Here is an 18,065-nt window from a genome sequence, read left to right on the forward strand (position 1 = left end):
GTGACTTTCAAATGTGTGTACGCTGCTCGTTGCGAGCAAGGCGATGAGCGGGATCTATCTTCGATGAAAGATCAGGCGTTGTTTGATAATCAAGAGCAAACTGCTAATTGGATGCGCGCCGAATCGGTGGACCGACAATCAAGCCGTCTACTAATTGATTTATTCCTAATGAGGCTGGACCCCTGACCGCTTTGCTTTGTACACGTGTCTCCTGCGTGTACGCGTACGAATTCGAGACGGAGCAAGTGTTTACAGGTAATTCGCGACGGTGACCATTACCAGTCACAATTATCCTTGCATTGCCTGCTTGGATTGCTTCGATTATGTCCATCTCCCACGGTTTTGCGACCGTGGCGAGCGATGGACCACCACTGTTACGAAAGTTCGAGGGATTGTGACTTCGAGATTCCAGAATTTGGAGGGGATATTTGTTTTTTAATGGTAGGATGTTAGGTAAGTATTTTCATTTTCTTGCCAGGCCCTATTTTCGCCGTTCAGGGATTCATGATTGAACAGTGCGTTGTAGCCCTATGAAATTACACTGTTTATTTTATGCCAGATCTGATTAGTGTTATTTTAAATTTAGATGGTGAAATCGCTGTGGAATATTCCATTGTACCTGCTGGTTCTTGTTATCGCAATAAATCTCTGGTGGGCGAGCAAACAAATATAGGTAAGTTTTTAATTAAACAGTTGATTCATTTTAGTATATAAAACCGTTTTTTTTTTAATTTAAAAACTGGGTTTCAAATTTTACAAATTTATACAAAGAAAAGGGTTTTAAACACAGTTATTAAAAACCGGCAAACCCCACCCTCCTTTCTTTACGTTTTCAGTAGTAGCAGTCAATATTATTTCTTCCCCGCTTTTTTTTACCGGGGATCGTAAAAATATATGTCAAACATACAGTATAATGGCGGGAAAAACAGTATAAGTTAAATTACGTCGATGAATATTTACGATGAAAAAATAATATCTCACCTCAAGTTATATAAACAGTTTCATTTTTGTTCTTTTTTCTGAATCGAAGTTAAAAGTAATAGTTTCTTTCCCTCAATATGAAATTTGTACGAGACGTATGTTATCAACTTTCGCGTCTAAAATTTAACACCTGATCTTGCAAAGCACTTTAGATATTCTAAGTTTCTTCCCGTAAAACTAACAATTTATGTGAGTAAAAGTTTTTTAACTGAACTGGTAAGTCGATTCTACTTGTATGCATTACATTTTCCTGAGTGGGAATGCAGGAAATTGGTGGAGGGAATGTTGGTTCCATTTGAGAAATGCGTGGAGTTGTAGCTCGTATGTGCATCGGTGCACCTTTTGAAAACGAAAATGAGCACAAGAATATAGACTTCCCGGTGCAACATTTCTCGCTGCGAATTTTTTCAATATTTACTTAAAATGAAAGTGCAGCTACTGTCAGTTTTAGAATCACTTCGTATAATAAGGTTTTATTTAGGTCGCAAACTGCGCTAGTGTGTTCTATATTGTTTACTCCGCACAATTATTCCCCTTGACTTCTTAATTCCGTAATTATTCCAATAACGACTAGTTTCAACTCTTCACATGCCTTAACCACTAACTCTCTAATTCCATAATTATCCTCTGCTCAACTGCGTGTTCGTCTTCCCATACAGTAATCATTGCCTTGTTTCTGTGGTCCCTAATTAAATTGCCAGTTTCCATTAACAGCGAAGAATTAAAAAAATCCAAATCAATTCAGCCATAATTCTCTGATTTAATAGAACATATTATAGCAGTCTAATAAATGCACGAATTAAACTGAAATTCTTATCATATAGAATAAGGTGAATGTCCCAATTTCTGCTCATTTAAGAGCTAACTCGTTATAAAGAAGGTGTAAAAAATTTGTTTGTGATGAAAATTTGCAGAGTAATTGATTAATTCTTTAATAATAAATCAACCAATTCAAAAACTATTTAAGAAAGATATTTCAAGATGTTTAACTATTAGTAATTTGTAATTAAATATATAATGCACTAAATGTCCGTATTTCTGCTCATGAAAAATAGTAAATAAATAATTTAGAATTATTTTGTTGCAACTATAGTACAAACGTAACGCACATAATAATAAAAAAATACGAAATGAGCAGCAACGGGGACATGAGCAGAAATTGGGACATTCATCTTAAGGCAATTTTATCGCTTATCTACTGAAATCCGACGATCAAATAATTGTTGAATTAATTGGTATAATTAGTAATTTCCTAGAAATTTGTCTTCAGGTTTTAGCGAAATTGCTTTTATCCAGTACCGAGGGACTTATTATTCACAGCGCGAACAGGGCGGCAATTTCGTGACACTCTTGGATTATGGATATCTGTTTCACGTCCTGTAATTGCGCACTGTTTACAAATCGTTAACAGTGCGCCCACGTAACGTTAACAATCGATCGACATTACGGGCACGCGATTACTGTGTAGCGTGTTCGTGGAAAAGAATTTATATTATTTTCAAAGCGTGAGATGGGCGAGGAAACGTTGGACAACTATTTCGTTTTATGGGGTAATTCTCTTTTTACGATAATCCTCCCTTTCGGAATGTTTCGAGGCACTCCACGAATATGACAATTTCTACCCTCTAAATAAAATTTTGTTCCTCCAGTGTTTCATTGTAATAATTATAACTTCCACTATAAATTGCCCTCTAAATATCTTTAAATTTAATATTCCTACTGAAAATTGTACGATCTCTCTTTGTCGCTGCAACGATTTCCCTTGTACGCGTAAATGATAATTCATACGTAGGATATAAAAATTGACTATAGCCTTTTTAAGGGGGAACGTACACCTAGATACGCCGAAAAGATTGATTTTTTTTTACATATTTTTAGAGTTTAATATGCCAAGAATGTTTTCTCAAAATTTGGGACCGAAATTCGCAGAAATATCGAAGATATAGACATTAGAAGTGAGGTATTCAAATACATTTTTCTTGAAACCAGATTTTCAAACGCGGCACCACGATTACGCACTCAAACACTATTCAACCGATTAACTTCGAATTTTTCATGGCTATACGATACTCTATTACGTAGCTTTTGACAGGGCGGATTTTTTATTTGATTCATAGTTTCTTTTTTATTGCATAAAAAGGCAAAATTTCATGTCCTAAAAATGATCGTTTCATTTAGAGTGCTGTCATTTCTTTGAAAATGAACCTTTTCGAAGTCGGCCCTGTCACAAACAGTATTTAAGTTAAAACGTACTAAAACGCCAGTTCTTAGCGAAGCTGAAGGCATCCAGCCACAGCTTCACTGCGTTTTCCACATCTAACGAGTGCAAACAGGCATGCACGGTACGTTACAATAAAGTAGCGTCCCGAGCCCGTGACAAAGGCCGCGGGAGGGGCGGGGGCAGGAAAACGGGCGTCGATGAATTATTATTTCCAAAAATAGCGGTGGAAGCGCTGGCGCGTGGGCGCAGCCGAAAACGCGACGCGTATGAGGAGTACGTTCAACTTGCTCTTAAATAAGACGCCGGGTTACCGTGCAGGTCCACCGAGCAGAAGAACCGGCGCAGAGTGGTCCGAGGCGAAGACAGAGACGGGAGGGAAAAAAACATCGCAGGTACATTAAAGAAACGAGAAGCGACGGAGGAAAGGAGGTCAACGGCGAGCGTTTCGCAAGAAGCCTCGCGATGCTCTGCAATTTGGCACGTATCGAGGGATACGGCGAACGAGACGAGCAAGGATCATGGAGTAAACAGAAGTGGCAGCCCAGATGAATAAACGATGCACGGCGTGTCCCATGATTTCGCGGCAGAAGCGGAACGAGGGAGGATCGAATTTTGATTAAATGGAGGTGACCCAATGTATGCGCGCCGAGCAATTAACCGAGAAGCACGGATCGAGGTGGAGCGATCGAGGGCGTCCAGCGCGGCCTCTGGAGGGAAACGCCGGGTCGAGGTCCGGGCCCATTGCGCGAGGAACACTGGCTGAACTGTCGCGAATATCGGCGAGCAGAAAAGGCGAGACGCGCCGTGCCGAGCGGCCGCGTGAATGACACGCGAACGACACTCGAACAGGCGTTCTGGAAGGCAAAAGGAAAAGAGAATGGTAGCTTCCTCTGTACATGGGCATGTGTGTCAGAGCCACGATGCCCTGCCACTGTAGATGGTCTTCCACGCCCGATTCATGCGTGAGCCACGAGCAGCTGCGGTGTTGTTTCCTCTGGAATTCAACGATCGTATATCGTGATTCTGAACTCTTCCCTCGCGTGGGGTCTTGGTGAATTTGGCGTGGAGCTGGGAGTCGACAGGGATGGGATCAGGGAATGACAATGTGGTAATTTGGAGCTGCTGAATGGAAGGGTGGTAAAAGTTATTGTGATTTGGAAAATTTAATACGTTTGAGGTTGATTGTATTTAGAAGGGAGGGATAAGATGCCTAGGGCCAGAGATTGGAATCGTTGTTGATATATCAAATTGTGTCGGATTGATAAGAAGGTAATTAAGTTTTATGTGTCTTAAGAGTTTGGAGCAATGTTTAAATGGCACTTCGTCAGTGATGTTCGGAAGGTAATACAGTCGTGTTGTAATTCAAGAAGAGGGGCTTAATAATTAAATGGGTATGATTACTTAAATTGGGTTTCACTAGTGTTTCAATTGATCAGAATGGAATCATAGATATGGTCATTCAAGGATCACAATCAAGCTTGTGTATGGCTAACAATATGAATTTTTATATGAAATTTACTATAGGAAGTATCGTATGCTGGGGGAACATTGGCATGTTTTTCGAACATTTTGCTATATAATATAAAAATTAACATTTTTACATTTGCTTTAAGTATCCTATCATGACGTTGTATCTTTTGTGAATGCACTACAAGTGTCAAAATGCATACAACTTTTGTCCTTTTCCTTAGAAAATACATGTTAAATACCTGCCAAAAAGTTAAAGTTTTACCACATCTGAACTTACATTAATATTTAAATTTATTTCTTTTTATGTTCAATGCACTGTATAATATATATTTTTTTTTATAATTAACATTTTTAAATTTGGTTTAGATACCCTATTATAACATTGCATCGTTTGTGATTGTATTCCAAGTGTGAAAATGCATACAAGTTTTTTCCTTTTCCTTTTTAATAGGTGTTAAGTAGATGTCAATGTTACCCCGTACTGCCAATGTTCCCCCAGTTTACGGTACTTCTCAACAATACCTACTATTGTTCTAAATGCTTCTACATAGGCACTACTCGATTTCAATGAGGTGATTCTCACAAGGTAAGTTCGTCGACCCAAAAATTCAAAAAAAAATCTGAAAGGGATGCTAATAACGCAACTATTTCTTAATTTGACAGTAAAACGGTCCAAAGGGTGGATACACCCTCTCGAAAAAGTGAAGAGTTTTCAGATTATCGTAAATATCTACAAAATTGTAAAAGATTGAAAAAAGAAGTTAATTTCAAAGTTTTATGGTTTCTTATGTCCTATAAAGCGGCGATAACGAATTTGCGAAAAACATTATTTTCCACAAAATTTATCCCCACCTCCCTTTCTTCGACAATTCTTTATCACCATATTGTAGGAAATACAAACCCATAAAACTTTGAACTGAAACATTTTTCGATATATTTTACGGGTTCGCAGATGTTCACGATAATAACAGAGTTGAGAGGGTGTTCCCACCCTTTGAACCGTTTTATTGCCAACTCAAAAAGTAGTTACGTTATTAGCATCACTTGATCTACATTTCCTGCAAAGTTCCAGATTTTTTTAATTTCTCGAGTCGCAGAACTTCCCTTGTTTCCAATTTTTAAGTCATACAATCTGAATTTCGACCGTAAAAAATTGTTCTAATTAGAAGAGATGACATCGGCGCACTGGAATTTGATAATTCTCAAAATTGCACAATAGCTTTTATTTAATTACCTAATTGCTCGAACCAGTGCGCCGAAATCATCTCTTCTAATTTTTAAATCACACTTCCTTTATACCACAATCATTGAATACAAATACACACCAGCTTCGTAGTTAATTAAAGGAATCAACAAATCGAAATAAATGTTTTGCCATCTAACAACCATCAATTTTTCTCAGCTCTAACTCTAACTCAACTCTAACCCCGCGTTGCCAAGAAAACACCACAAATACCAAGCGAAAGCGCCACTCGGTGTTCCGCAAAACTGCTGGAAAGAAAAAACTCTTAGGAACCAGTTTCAGAGACAGTACCCTGTCGTTTAGCTTGGGGTAGGTGGACGTGAGCTCTTGGGCTGCCCAGGATGTTTCCATATTCATGGAGACCCCACGTGCCCCCAGTTGTTTCGGCTGAATAGACGCATTCTTGCCTGGCCTCTTACGTTCTTTGCGTTTCATCGTTGGCGTTCATACGCCTCCCATCCGCTGGAACTGCTCCGAAGAATAACACTGTCGTATCTGTTCACGTGGTTGCTGGTTCCCTTCGGTGGAAGCAGACATTACACATTATCCTGCTCGCGTCACTTCATTGCCGGGGGATAAAAACCCGAATGCTACCCTTCGATTTCACGGCCCATTGTTCCCTGACGTAGTGGTGCACCACCCCACTAAACGTTTGCACGTGCACACAGCTTCGAACTTGGCGAAAATTTCCAGCTTACGTCCCTGTTCCCAGGAACGTGTGGATGCTCATCGCGGGACGCGATATTACGTTTCCCTCGAAGGTCGGCCTTCCAGATGTCAAGTTCGTGCTCTTCCCACCGTGAAAGTTCTCCAGAGCTATAGCACACGATAAACCAGCAGGTATCTCGGCGTTATCAATGAAATTAGTCACGTGTGAACGTGACTAACGTGCGAAGCGTTTTGTTTATTAGAAGTTGCGAGTGAATTACCGTGAGTGTATAAATTTTGAAGCTCGGTAGGCTGATTGCCATTGCGTCTGCAATTTATCGTCGAAAACCCAGGGAGATCTACTGCAAACAATGATTGCAATTTATATATTTCTCGAACAGTAAGTCTTGAGACGTTTTGCATTATTTACTGCGTTTAAATACTAGGGTGCTTGAACGTATTTATTAGATATTCCTGCAGTTCCATAGCACATGCATTTAATATCGAGTTCGTCACATGGTTTGTGATTTCCAGAGGCTTCTGTGGCGATAGTAGCTTTCTGACAATGATGAATGCAGAGTAATCGAGGGTAAATCGTAGACTCACTGTGGAAAAACAGAACGGCGGCACTGCGAGGTCTGTCATCACAACTGCGTTGTTACCAACCCCCGTTTCCTTTCGTTCCAATGGCGCGCATGTGCGGCTTTCCTACCCTTGGAATGTTAATGACAGCGCCTGCTGTCACGAATCACGGTTATCGAGTGAAGAAAACTGTGATGGCACTCGTGGCCGAGTTCACTCTCGTTTCCACCACCATACATATTTAATGGGACTTCCCTTTGAAATCCTTCTGCTCGTATCGCGTGGATGGACGGGGAAGGTTTCGCAGAGACGAAAACACGGAGAGGCAAATATAAATCTCGCCAATAATCGATCGTGACTTCGATTAGACTTGTTTACCTTCGTCCAAACGTTCTGTCGTTTTGGATTAATGATGGCCGGGAATACCTCGCGATACATTCAGTATCGATTTACGTTTTGTGACGTTATCCTTGACCTCGAGGAGTTAACTTTTTTTTTTTTACTTTAATTGTTTCCTCTTTTTATTTTCCGATGTCACACCCGGATATTGTTTAAGGAATTATGATTTGAGTGGAATTTATTAGGCTGTACTATCATTCAAGGAAATGATAATTGAAATGTTTTGCAAGGATTAATGTCAGGAAAGTTGGCGGAGTTGGTTATGCTTTTTGATATCTTTCGTTCGGTTTCTTGAAATGTTTTGATCGCACCTACTTGATAAATTCAGGGCGGTTGCACGTGTTGGCGCAAAGCGAATTACTTGGTACTTTGCTTCTGGTTGCATTGAAATTTAAAGTTCAAGGTTTCTAGGATTGAATTTGCACGATCCTTTGAGTGATTCTTGTCTTACATGGAGATACTCGAATTTCTTTATAGGTACGTTTGGAACGTAAATTACAAACTCGAATTGGTTAGAGATCTTTCAATTACCACGCTCAATGTCACCACCGAATTTCAAATTTTCAAAGATATTAGGGCTATCAATAGTAACTAAAAAAATTATCTTTCAATATCCACTCTTAAGGGGTAATGACACTGTAGAGCCCGGAAAGACAGCTTGATTTTAAGAATTTTTTATGCTTCTTCTGAAAAACAGTGTTCCAGAACCGGAAAGATTTCTCCTTTAATTTTTTACTTAGAACAGAAAACCAAAATTTGTTAGTTCTATATAAGATTATCTCCGGAAGTACAGGAGGAAATTAAAGGATACTGTTTTTTGTACGAAGGGTGCGGGATTGAAAAAAAGGTTTTAACAATTTCGAGGTTGTGGGCAGTTTTGTGTTTTGTTCAATCACGCACCATTTTTACAAAAATCAGTATTTTTTAATGTCCGCGTGTACTTCCCGAGATAATCTTATATAGGACTCAACAATTTTCGTTTTTTTGTTCTAGGTCAAAAATTGAAGGAGAAATCTTTGCAGCCGCGAAACACTGTTTTTCAGACGAGGCTTCTTTTGGTGAGCTGCAGTGCCGCCATTTTGTATTAAAAAATTTTAAAAAAAATTGTAATCACACTTCAGGATATAAACAATAAAGGCCTTCAAACAGATTTTGTATTCCATTCGCTATACTCGCAAAAAAAATTCTCAAAATCATGCTGCCTTTCCGCGCTCTACAGTGTCATTACCCCTTAATACAATATTGACCGACAACTTTATGCAAAAACTAACCCGTGCCACCGGCTATTTTTTCATAATTGAATATTAAAATGCATAAATTTGCAGCTACTTTACATACTTGGATAACACGACTTAGTTTGTGACCGATCAACAATGTGTTAAAAAGGTAGCAATCCCATTAACTCCTTTCAGCTTCTTTTCCCCTAATTCGATTCAACATACAACCAAAAAAAAGTCCTCTCAACAAGCATTTCACTTTCAATGCATATCGCTAAATCATTCAGGAAATTTCATTCTGACAAACTTCTTCAACAAACGAGTCACAAAATGCCCCTCTTTTCTAGGCCCTCGCAGTGATATAATTAATACCTTCAACACATAAATCTATCGCTTCCTTAAAATAATAGTACATAGTGAAATCACAAAGACCAACACCACTTTCCCACCAGCCTCGCCCTATCTATCTAAAACGTCATTCCAACGTACCAGGAAAGCGTAGCCCTTGCCATTAATCGGTAATGTATCTTGGCTTCTTACAGTTCCTGATCGCAATGGTTTGGATGCCTTTGCGATCCACTGCATGCCCTATGTATCCGATTCGGACGGGGCAGCTTTTCATCCGCGACTGCGATTCGCGAATAAACAGGGAATTCGTGGGATTCGTCCCCGGTCCGTAGAGATTCCAACTTAGAAGAGTGCAGGGTTCAAGGTTTGTCGAGAGCATCGTCGGTCGTGCGAGATGATTGGTTTTCGGTCTGACGACCATCGTAACGATTCCACTGCAGGAGCCTTGGCTTCCCGCGCAACCTGCCCCTGCACGCGCGGGGATTTCTGCGTTTTCGTTTGCCACGGGCGCAGAACAGCGCGATCGCTTTGTTGCGAACAGCTGTTTTCTAAATTGCTCGGTCAACAGGTCGGATAATCGATAGGAACAAAGGACGATTCTGAATTGACGGGTGTGCCAGAGAACGACTACTACTTAGGCAAATATGGGAATATGAAATGGAATGGTAGGAAGTCTGGTCTCAGAAGTGGTAGTAGACTAATTTTGTCGATGATTGTATTGACTTCTGGTGGGTATTTTCGGCGATCATTTTGTAGAATAGTTTGTTAATGTGTGGAAGGTTTATGAATTACTGTTTATGGCGATGAAGTATGCTGGGGGTTTAGTGATGAATGTATTTTGTGAAATAGTTTAGGGAAGTCTTGGACTTCTGTGTTATTAATATTGAGAGATGTATTCGAGTTAGGATAGTGTTTTGGGGAACTTGTGTTTCGTTTCTTTGGAGTTCAAAGGAATACTGTTTTTACTACTGTAGTATGCATTACTGTGGGAAAATATTGCAATGAATTTAGCATTGAGAACTATTCGTACACCAGGTACCTCTAGGACTCCGATCTTAAGGGTACTAGGCAGTCGTTTCTGTCGAAAATGAAGCACTTCGTTTTCAATTAATTACAAAGAAATAAATTGAAAAAACATTTAAAAAAAACATGTTCGTTTTGTCAAAAATATGCATTATGGATGAATGTATTGCAACAGACTGTACTAATCATTAAAATAAGAAAGATTAATGTTTTTCAACGTGGGTTAGTACGTTTTTGTTCTTAACGTCTCAACTCTACTTCATAATGCAGCAATGAAGATCTTTAAAAATTGAAATGAGTAGGATATTAACTACAACTTCTTCTTACAGATTCTCTTGTAAGTAGACTCCTTTCTTTCTCAACTAAAAATGACCGGTTAACCAAAGAACTGTGGCAGAAGCATTGAAAGACCCCACTATCATAAATGAAGAACCACAGAGTCAGGGTTTATAAGTCGGAGCTCCGAAACAGAATGTAAAAAATCTTATTCATGAATGTAAATATATAGAACCTAATGGATAACAGAATCAAGATTCGAGAAGCATGAACATATATCTTTATCACCTAATTACCCAAAACTTTTTCCTTCACCACGAACAATAAAAATGTAGAAAAATCATAATGCAATTAACCAGTGCTCGTTGCTTCTGTCATTTCGCGACAAAGCATATAATCCAAAATTATCCCAGTTTCCACAGAAATTTCTCGATCACCTCCTGCACGTACTAAATTAATACCAGGCACTAGCTCAGACCAATCGAGCAATTCTAAATGAAAATTAATTAATGTCCTCGTTAAAATCGCTCAAAGAGCGGCTCGCGAGCGGAGTCTCTGAAAACGCGATGTAGAAAGCTCAACAAACATTTCACCGAGCTGCACGGGCCCGATTAAAAAGCCCGCTAAACCGTTGCCATAATTCATCAAGAGTACAACGCGATACGTACGCGTTAATGAATCCACGCGTGGGTCGATTAAGATGAAAGATAGATAGAATTTAGTGTATCGCGTGCTACCTGCTGCAGGCTAAATAGACCGGAACTAATACAGTTTCTAGTTACAGACAGCCCATCGTCTCTGCCATTTTAATTTCTTTAACAATACCATTATTGGAGGGATTTTCAGCCGGAACACGAATAGCGAAGAGTGAAAGGTACGAAAGAGAGTTTCTAATTATTACAACTAAGGTTCTATCGAATGTTGCATGATTAGGACAAATTCTTTCCTCTTGTTACGTTATTATTATTTAATTATGGTGTCGCAGTGCGTCGGTTTCGTGCAGATCTGCGGTGACAGACAAATGACTCGTTTCTAGGAAATTTCGTGGCGTAAACTGTAAAGGGAAGTATGAGAAGATGGGTTAAGATGAAAGTCAATTGTGGTAACAGCTTTTCCACGTGAAACCCTTTTGTGGCTCGAATTTGGGGCAGACTGACACATTTCCTATCCCTTTTGATTCTCATGAAACTGAAATATGATGTAGTCCACGTGGAATTGGGGGAGGTTTAAGTCATCGTTTTAAACAAATTGTTATATTTCCAAAGTTACTTCAAGTTTCCATTTTTAAAATCGAATTCTTTGAAGCCCTCTTTACGAAATAAGATTTTGAATTCACACCGAGCTGCAAAATTTATTTTCATCCTTACTGTATATTCAGAGTTAAGCAATCATCCCTTTTTAAAAACACTGAAACGTTACACACACTATCTTATTAATTGCTCAGCGTTGGTGTGCCTGCAAGACGAGTCAACTCTATCGATTCTGACTAGCGTGCAGACGCGAGCGAAGCATTACGCGTTTACGAAATCAGTCGACAGACACCCAGTGGGACTTGGTTCGCATGTAAAGCAGACACTGTACCTACTTCGTAACGAAGCTGAACGCAATTTTGCATCGCGTTATCGTAAGCAAGGGGAACCTACGATCCGGGGGAACGTCTCTAACGAAGCTTCGGTATGTACACCCTCAGCTCACGATCCAACAGCGTATGGTGGCGCATACAAGGATGCAGAGTAATTTTATCGACTCGGTTTATCGTGCACGCGAGCAAAGTGGTTGGTTTCTAGAAAGTTTTGCGACTCCTCATTGAAATCGTCTCCTGCCGCGGGGCGCAACTTTCGTAAGGGTAAGTTCACGTTGGGAGCTGCGATAGGCGATATCACAGCGGCGATGGGGGAGGCGTAGAAATACATTCTATAGTTTTATAATGGAAATGTTTACATTGAAGCAGCGAGCAGAGCTGCGTTTACTAAGAGATGACGAACGATACAAGCCTCCGATCGATGCTCTTATAGTTTCTATCGCAGCTCTTATAGTTTATATCACAGCTACAAATTAAACTTACCCTAACGCAGTAGAGACCATAAAGAATCTTTTGGAAAATGCGTGTTTTGATATTTGAAATTGCGGATGTAGGTATTTAGAAGTAGATATTAGTAATATCAATTGGATGTAATTCATCGTGAAGATATTATTAGAGATAAGTATTTAGTAGCTAGAGATACACATTCGTTTCTATGCTTATTATATATTCCAGAGGTTGATTTCGCACACAGATTAAAGGATTAAAGAATCAGGTAAGCTTAAAAATATTCCAATATAATACAATATCTAGAATCAAGATTGAAAAACATGGAAGAATATCTCAGCCCTGTCTTTGCGAATCGTTTTCTTTCCGAGTAAGACGGAGAAGTAGAAACGTCTCGCACGCAGTCAGACACGAGTCAACACGCTTCACTCTATGGATCTCTTTAAACTTGCACTTAAAAATCGATAAGTACACACACTATCACTGAATTGGTTATTTTAATATTGAACATAGAACTGAGCTGCTGCAGAAATTCTACCGTTGAAAATCTGAAATAGCATTCAGTACCTACTGAAAAACCCCAGCAGTAACTTGTCACTATCGACAAGTAGAGGAGTAACTTGTTAATACTATCGACATAAGTAGGGAAGCAGCAGGCATGCTGCTCGTTTTTCTTGTTAAAGATAACGTATCTAATCGTTATACGTCCGAAACCGAGATGGTGATTGGTGATTGATTCCGAAACGTAAAGAGGGATGATGATGATATTTTTGCCCCGTCGCCTCCGACGTAACCGTAATCCGTCGGGGGTAGGTTAGTTACGCTTTTTGGAGTACTGTGCGTGGCAGGTGGATTGGCATTAAAGATCGAGGAGGAAAAGAAAGAAGAGATGTGCGCGCGCGCGCGTGTTTGTTTTGTCTTGGGACCTTTAGCTAGACATTCATCAGTAGGGGCTATAGTTGACGGCCCCTGCCCTAGACACACGGGGATTAAAAGGAAGCAACTTGGAACTTGTATATATACGAACGAGAGTGGACGATAGGACTTGCGAGAAGAGTAGACCTCTAGCGGCGCCGGCGGAGACTAACCGGCGTGACCTATCTGGTGGGGCCGGGAGGTCACAGTAAACTAAGTAGAATAATAATTAAACCAATATTTGAAATTCTTTATTTCGAAGACTCGTTGCTTTTCTTGCAGAGTGCGTATGATCATTCCGTTCCTTAATGAACCACAAATATAGGTACCTATTCAAAAACGCATGTTACTATTAAAAAAATCAAGATAGTTGTCAAGGAAAGAAGTGATGGATCACAAGTTCGATTAAATCATTTTGATTATTTCGCGACATGTTTCTTGCATGCAGCTTGTTTGTTCCTAGGAAGTTGAACGCGGATTGTTGCGTGGAACGGCGACGTTAATGCGCAAAACTGCTTGACCATAACCACGATACGTTTACTTCTCGATACCCACGCCTGACCTTCGCAGCCTCTAAGGTGCGAGAGAACGAAAAACCGCCTAGAGAGCTCGTTACGTCGTGGTTGCTCGGGGATACGCGCAATTATACGCTCTTGCGATAGGCGCAGCGCAGACAGCTTAATTCCCTCTCATGGATATCAGCAGCCTGCCATAAAACATCGTTCCCCGTCAGATCCCTACACTCAATCTTCACCTCCTCACTTGTCTCCATATTTTCAATAAAAATGTCCCCCAAGTACTTGAATTTAATTACACAGTTCGACAAAAGTTGTCTTTTTTTCGTACTTGTAACATTCAATAGCTGTTTCTTATAGCTTTTCATCGCCCTCAGTTTTTGAGAAATTCGATTTTGAAGAAAATTGCAAATTTTTCAACTTTGAACATCTTTTGTGTCGAAACGGTAATACTTATAAGTTATTATTGCATTATGAACATTTAAATATGTTTAAACAACGGTCAAATGGAAAATGACACTCGCATTGCACCAATTTTTGCAGATATATTTCTATATATTTCCAAAACTAAGGGTTTAGGAGAAAATCTGACTACTCCACGCGATGCAGCAGGTATTTTTCATACGGAAACCATCAACAGAAGTGGTAAAACACCTTTTGTTTACAATACAGAAACAAAAGAGTTTAGCAAAACGTGCGGCGCCGACAGTGGTAGTCAATGCGGTCCGCTGCCGCGTAGCGTCACAGAATCGCGTGACGCGCGTGACTACCACTGCCCGCGCCGCACGGTTTGCCAAACTCTTTCGTCTTTTTTATATACAACAAAAGGTGTTTTACCACTTCTGTTGATGGTTTCCGATGGAAAAATGTCTGCTGCATCTCTTGGAATAGTCAGATTTCCTCCTAGACCCTTAGTTTTGGAAATAAATTGAGAAATATCTTCAAAAATGGGTGCATTTCGGGTGTCCTTTTCCCTTCCATCGTTGTTTAAACATATTTAAATGTTCATAATCCAATAATAACTTATATCGTTGTATTCGAGAGGGTTCATAGAATAATTTGACGCAACAAGCAACCGAATAAGTATTACGGTTTCTACACAAAAGATGTTCAAAGTTGAAAATTTACAGTTTTTTTTCAAAATCGAATTTCTCAAAAACTGAGGGTGTTGGCGAATGTTACAAGTCCAGATGGCTGTCGAACTGTGTTATCAAAAACCTACGTTTCTGTTTTTCAATGAAAATATCTCTCAAGTATTAAGCTAATTATTTCAAATAAAGCACGCAATGTGGATGAAAAAAAGTGCAAAGAAACTTTTAATTTCAATTCGTTCCGTGGCTTGTTAAGCGTACAAAAATCTGTAATGTCGGCTCGAGGCAAATGGAGCTGTGGGTGAGCAGAAAATAGGGTTCCGAAACAGAAGTATACTGAGCGCACGGTTAATTGCCGCGTTATACTTTACCGCGGGCCGCTAACGATCCGAAAAAGCGGCGGTAAGTCTTTCTTACGTTTCGCGGGCCGAGTGGAAAGCAAAGATGTTTCCCTTCGACGGCGGGCGCTCACTTGCCTCTAATGAGGATTCTTCGCCTCGACCTCGACCATTCGCGCGGGCCAGCCGAAGAGAAACTGTTTTCTGCTCTCGTTGGGAAACCGCTCGCCGAGATATTCCCGAATGGCAGAAGAAAACTGTGCTTCGAGATCTACGATTAAGCTTTTAAGATCACGCGTATCGCTCGATACCGTAGCCCCATTCTCCACTGACTTCACCGCCGCCAGCGTGCAGATAACATCTTTCAGGGTTAGATTTTCACTGCAATTTTACGGCCGCGAATGCGCGAGAGGCGATATGTAGCTGTTTCGTGTTTCTTAAACGGTGCATGTAATAAATGGTACGATCGCTTGGGTGGTATCAGGCTACCATCTGTAAAGTGTAATTATAAACGTGTAATTTCTACCGAGCAACGCTTTGTTATCTGTTGTTGTATAATGAGATAAATGGGTGACAGGCTGGTGCCGGTGAATGGAGTGAATGAACGTTATTTTGTGATAATGATGTGGCGTTTTTAACCCTCGTTGTCACACAGGGTCAAATACACCCTGCAATATTTTAAGCAAAATACTTCTTGTCGGAACTCTTATCGCTTCAAATTTTTTTTAAGCATGATGACAATTTAATTGTCAACTTTCAACGATGGGCGTGTATTCTACAATGTTAAAACTGTATCTCAGATTTTTTTAGACTCTATTTAACAAATAGTTTTTAAATGACAACTGATTGAAAATTGGCAGGGTTAAATTGACCCAGTGTGACAACGACGTTCGAAAAAGTAGGTGTGACGACCGAGGGTTAAGAATTTTGTATTATTTGTTTCAGCAGAGCCCAATTTTTCTTGGAGGCCTTGAAATTTAGAGATGATGTTTTTGTGTGATCGGAATCGAAGTTGAATTGCAAATGAAATGTGTGTTTTGATGACTGTTACTTTCTGTTTCGTAAAAGTGATGGTGGAAGATGATATGGATTTCACGGTTGAGGAATGAAATTTCAGGGAATAATTTAGGATTTTCTGGCAGTTATTGCCGTGGGAAATAAGGTACGTGCGGAAATTATTATAAAGTGGAAAATTATAACGAAGGAAATAAGAGTTTGTGAAATATTACGAGTGTAATTATGAAAAGTAAAGTATTTTTCACGGTTTACGGAATGAATTAAAATTTTAATCATATTATATACATATATCTACACATGTTCATCGTTCATAATAAGACAGCGAATGAGTGCATAAATTAATGTATCTACATAATATATGTCGTGCCCAGATTTATTAAACGGCATTATATGTTATCATTGTGTACATATATGCAACTATGCATAATGAATGTGTATAAAATATTATACTATGAGCACATTATAATACTATGGAAGCAACTATTTATGAAATCTATATTTTCTTTAAAAAAAACTAACCCAATTAAAAACCAAATTATACAATTTTTATACACAGATTTCAAAAACAATAGCAGTATATTTCATTGAAAATTACTCTCAGACACTGACAATCTTTTCCTTAAATATTGCTTATCATGCTCCCTACCCCCCATAAACATGACTCACGTACGAAGAAGAAGAAGAAGAATTCCCTTTAGTTCTCGAAAAAGTAAAAAAGTTCAGATGCAAAGATCTTGAAATCAACTTTGCTAATTCCAATTGTATACGTATGAATTCAGTGCTCAGATTTTCAGCTTCGATTTTAAGTAATTAGCGGGCCGTTGTATAAGAAAAAAATCCGCATCTCTCTTAATCCACTACTGACTTTAATTCGTTTAAATTAGTCTCTACCAAGTTTTTATTATCTTCGATCGTAAAATAATCTTCATACGGCCCGCTAATTACTTAAAACCGAAGCTGAAAATCTGAGCACTGATTTGATTTGTATACAATTGGAATTAGCAAAGTTGATTTCACAGTCTTTGCATCTGAATTTTTTTAATTTTTTCGAGAATTAAAGGGAATTTATTTTATACATGAGTCATGTTTATGGGGGGTGGGGAGATTAGGTAATACTGTACTTCTCAAAATAATTCCTTAAAGAATTAGTCTGATATGAACCCCACCCACACATCGCTATATACATTAATCAATCAAGGCGGCAGACTATTAATTAACTTCATCTAAAGAGGTTCCTCGAAGATCAATAAGCTGTTCCTTGAACATACACCATTTTCTACCCAGGAAACCAAAAAAGAAACACGAAGTATATACAACAGAAACTCCTACATTTCCACTTCTGGAACGAGTCTTCTAGAAATCAACTTGAAGAAATCAACCGTGACATTTCTACATTTTATATACCGTTCCAACCCACGATAGACTATTGACCTTATCCAAAGATGTTCCTTGAGGACCGACAATCTATTCAGAAAACCAAATACAAACACGAAATGTGACAAAAAACTCCTACATATATCCTGCTTCTCCCATTTGGCATCTACAAGTCGATTTCAATTCAACCATGTATCAGTTATTGTACTCAATAACTCAATAACTACTACTTAGCAATATACATATATTAGTGTTCCCTTTTTAATGTTAACTCAAAGCAAAAATTTTATAAACAGTTTTTTCTAATTTACTTCAAGTTGGTAAAGCTGGAGCTGCACCCCTCTTGCTGCAAGGTCTTCAATTGGAAATATACATTCG

At 39.2% G+C, this 18,065-nt stretch overlaps 1 protein-coding gene across 4 annotated transcripts in view; it reads right to left on the reverse strand.

Annotated features, from left to right (window-relative positions):
* Positions 1 to 18,065, reverse strand: part of LOC143368571 (uncharacterized) — a 53,269-nt gene that overhangs the window by 18,980 nt on the left and 16,224 nt on the right. Inside the window, exon 1 of one of the 4 annotated variants that reach the window (XM_076811428.1) lies at positions 6,207 to 6,703. The exons of the other annotated variants lie outside the window; for them this stretch is intronic. Coding sequence (XP_076667543.1) covers positions 6,207 to 6,350 — 144 coding nt within the window. The 5' untranslated portion in view covers positions 6,351 to 6,703. Of the gene's footprint in view, positions 1 to 6,206; positions 6,704 to 18,065 lie in introns of those variants that run through there. 4 annotated transcript variants of the gene reach the window in all.

Source organism: Andrena cerasifolii, chromosome 4, assembly GCF_050908995.1.
Source record: "Andrena cerasifolii isolate SP2316 chromosome 4, iyAndCera1_principal, whole genome shotgun sequence".
In the NCBI taxonomy this organism is placed as follows: domain Eukaryota; kingdom Metazoa; phylum Arthropoda; class Insecta; order Hymenoptera; family Andrenidae; genus Andrena; species Andrena cerasifolii.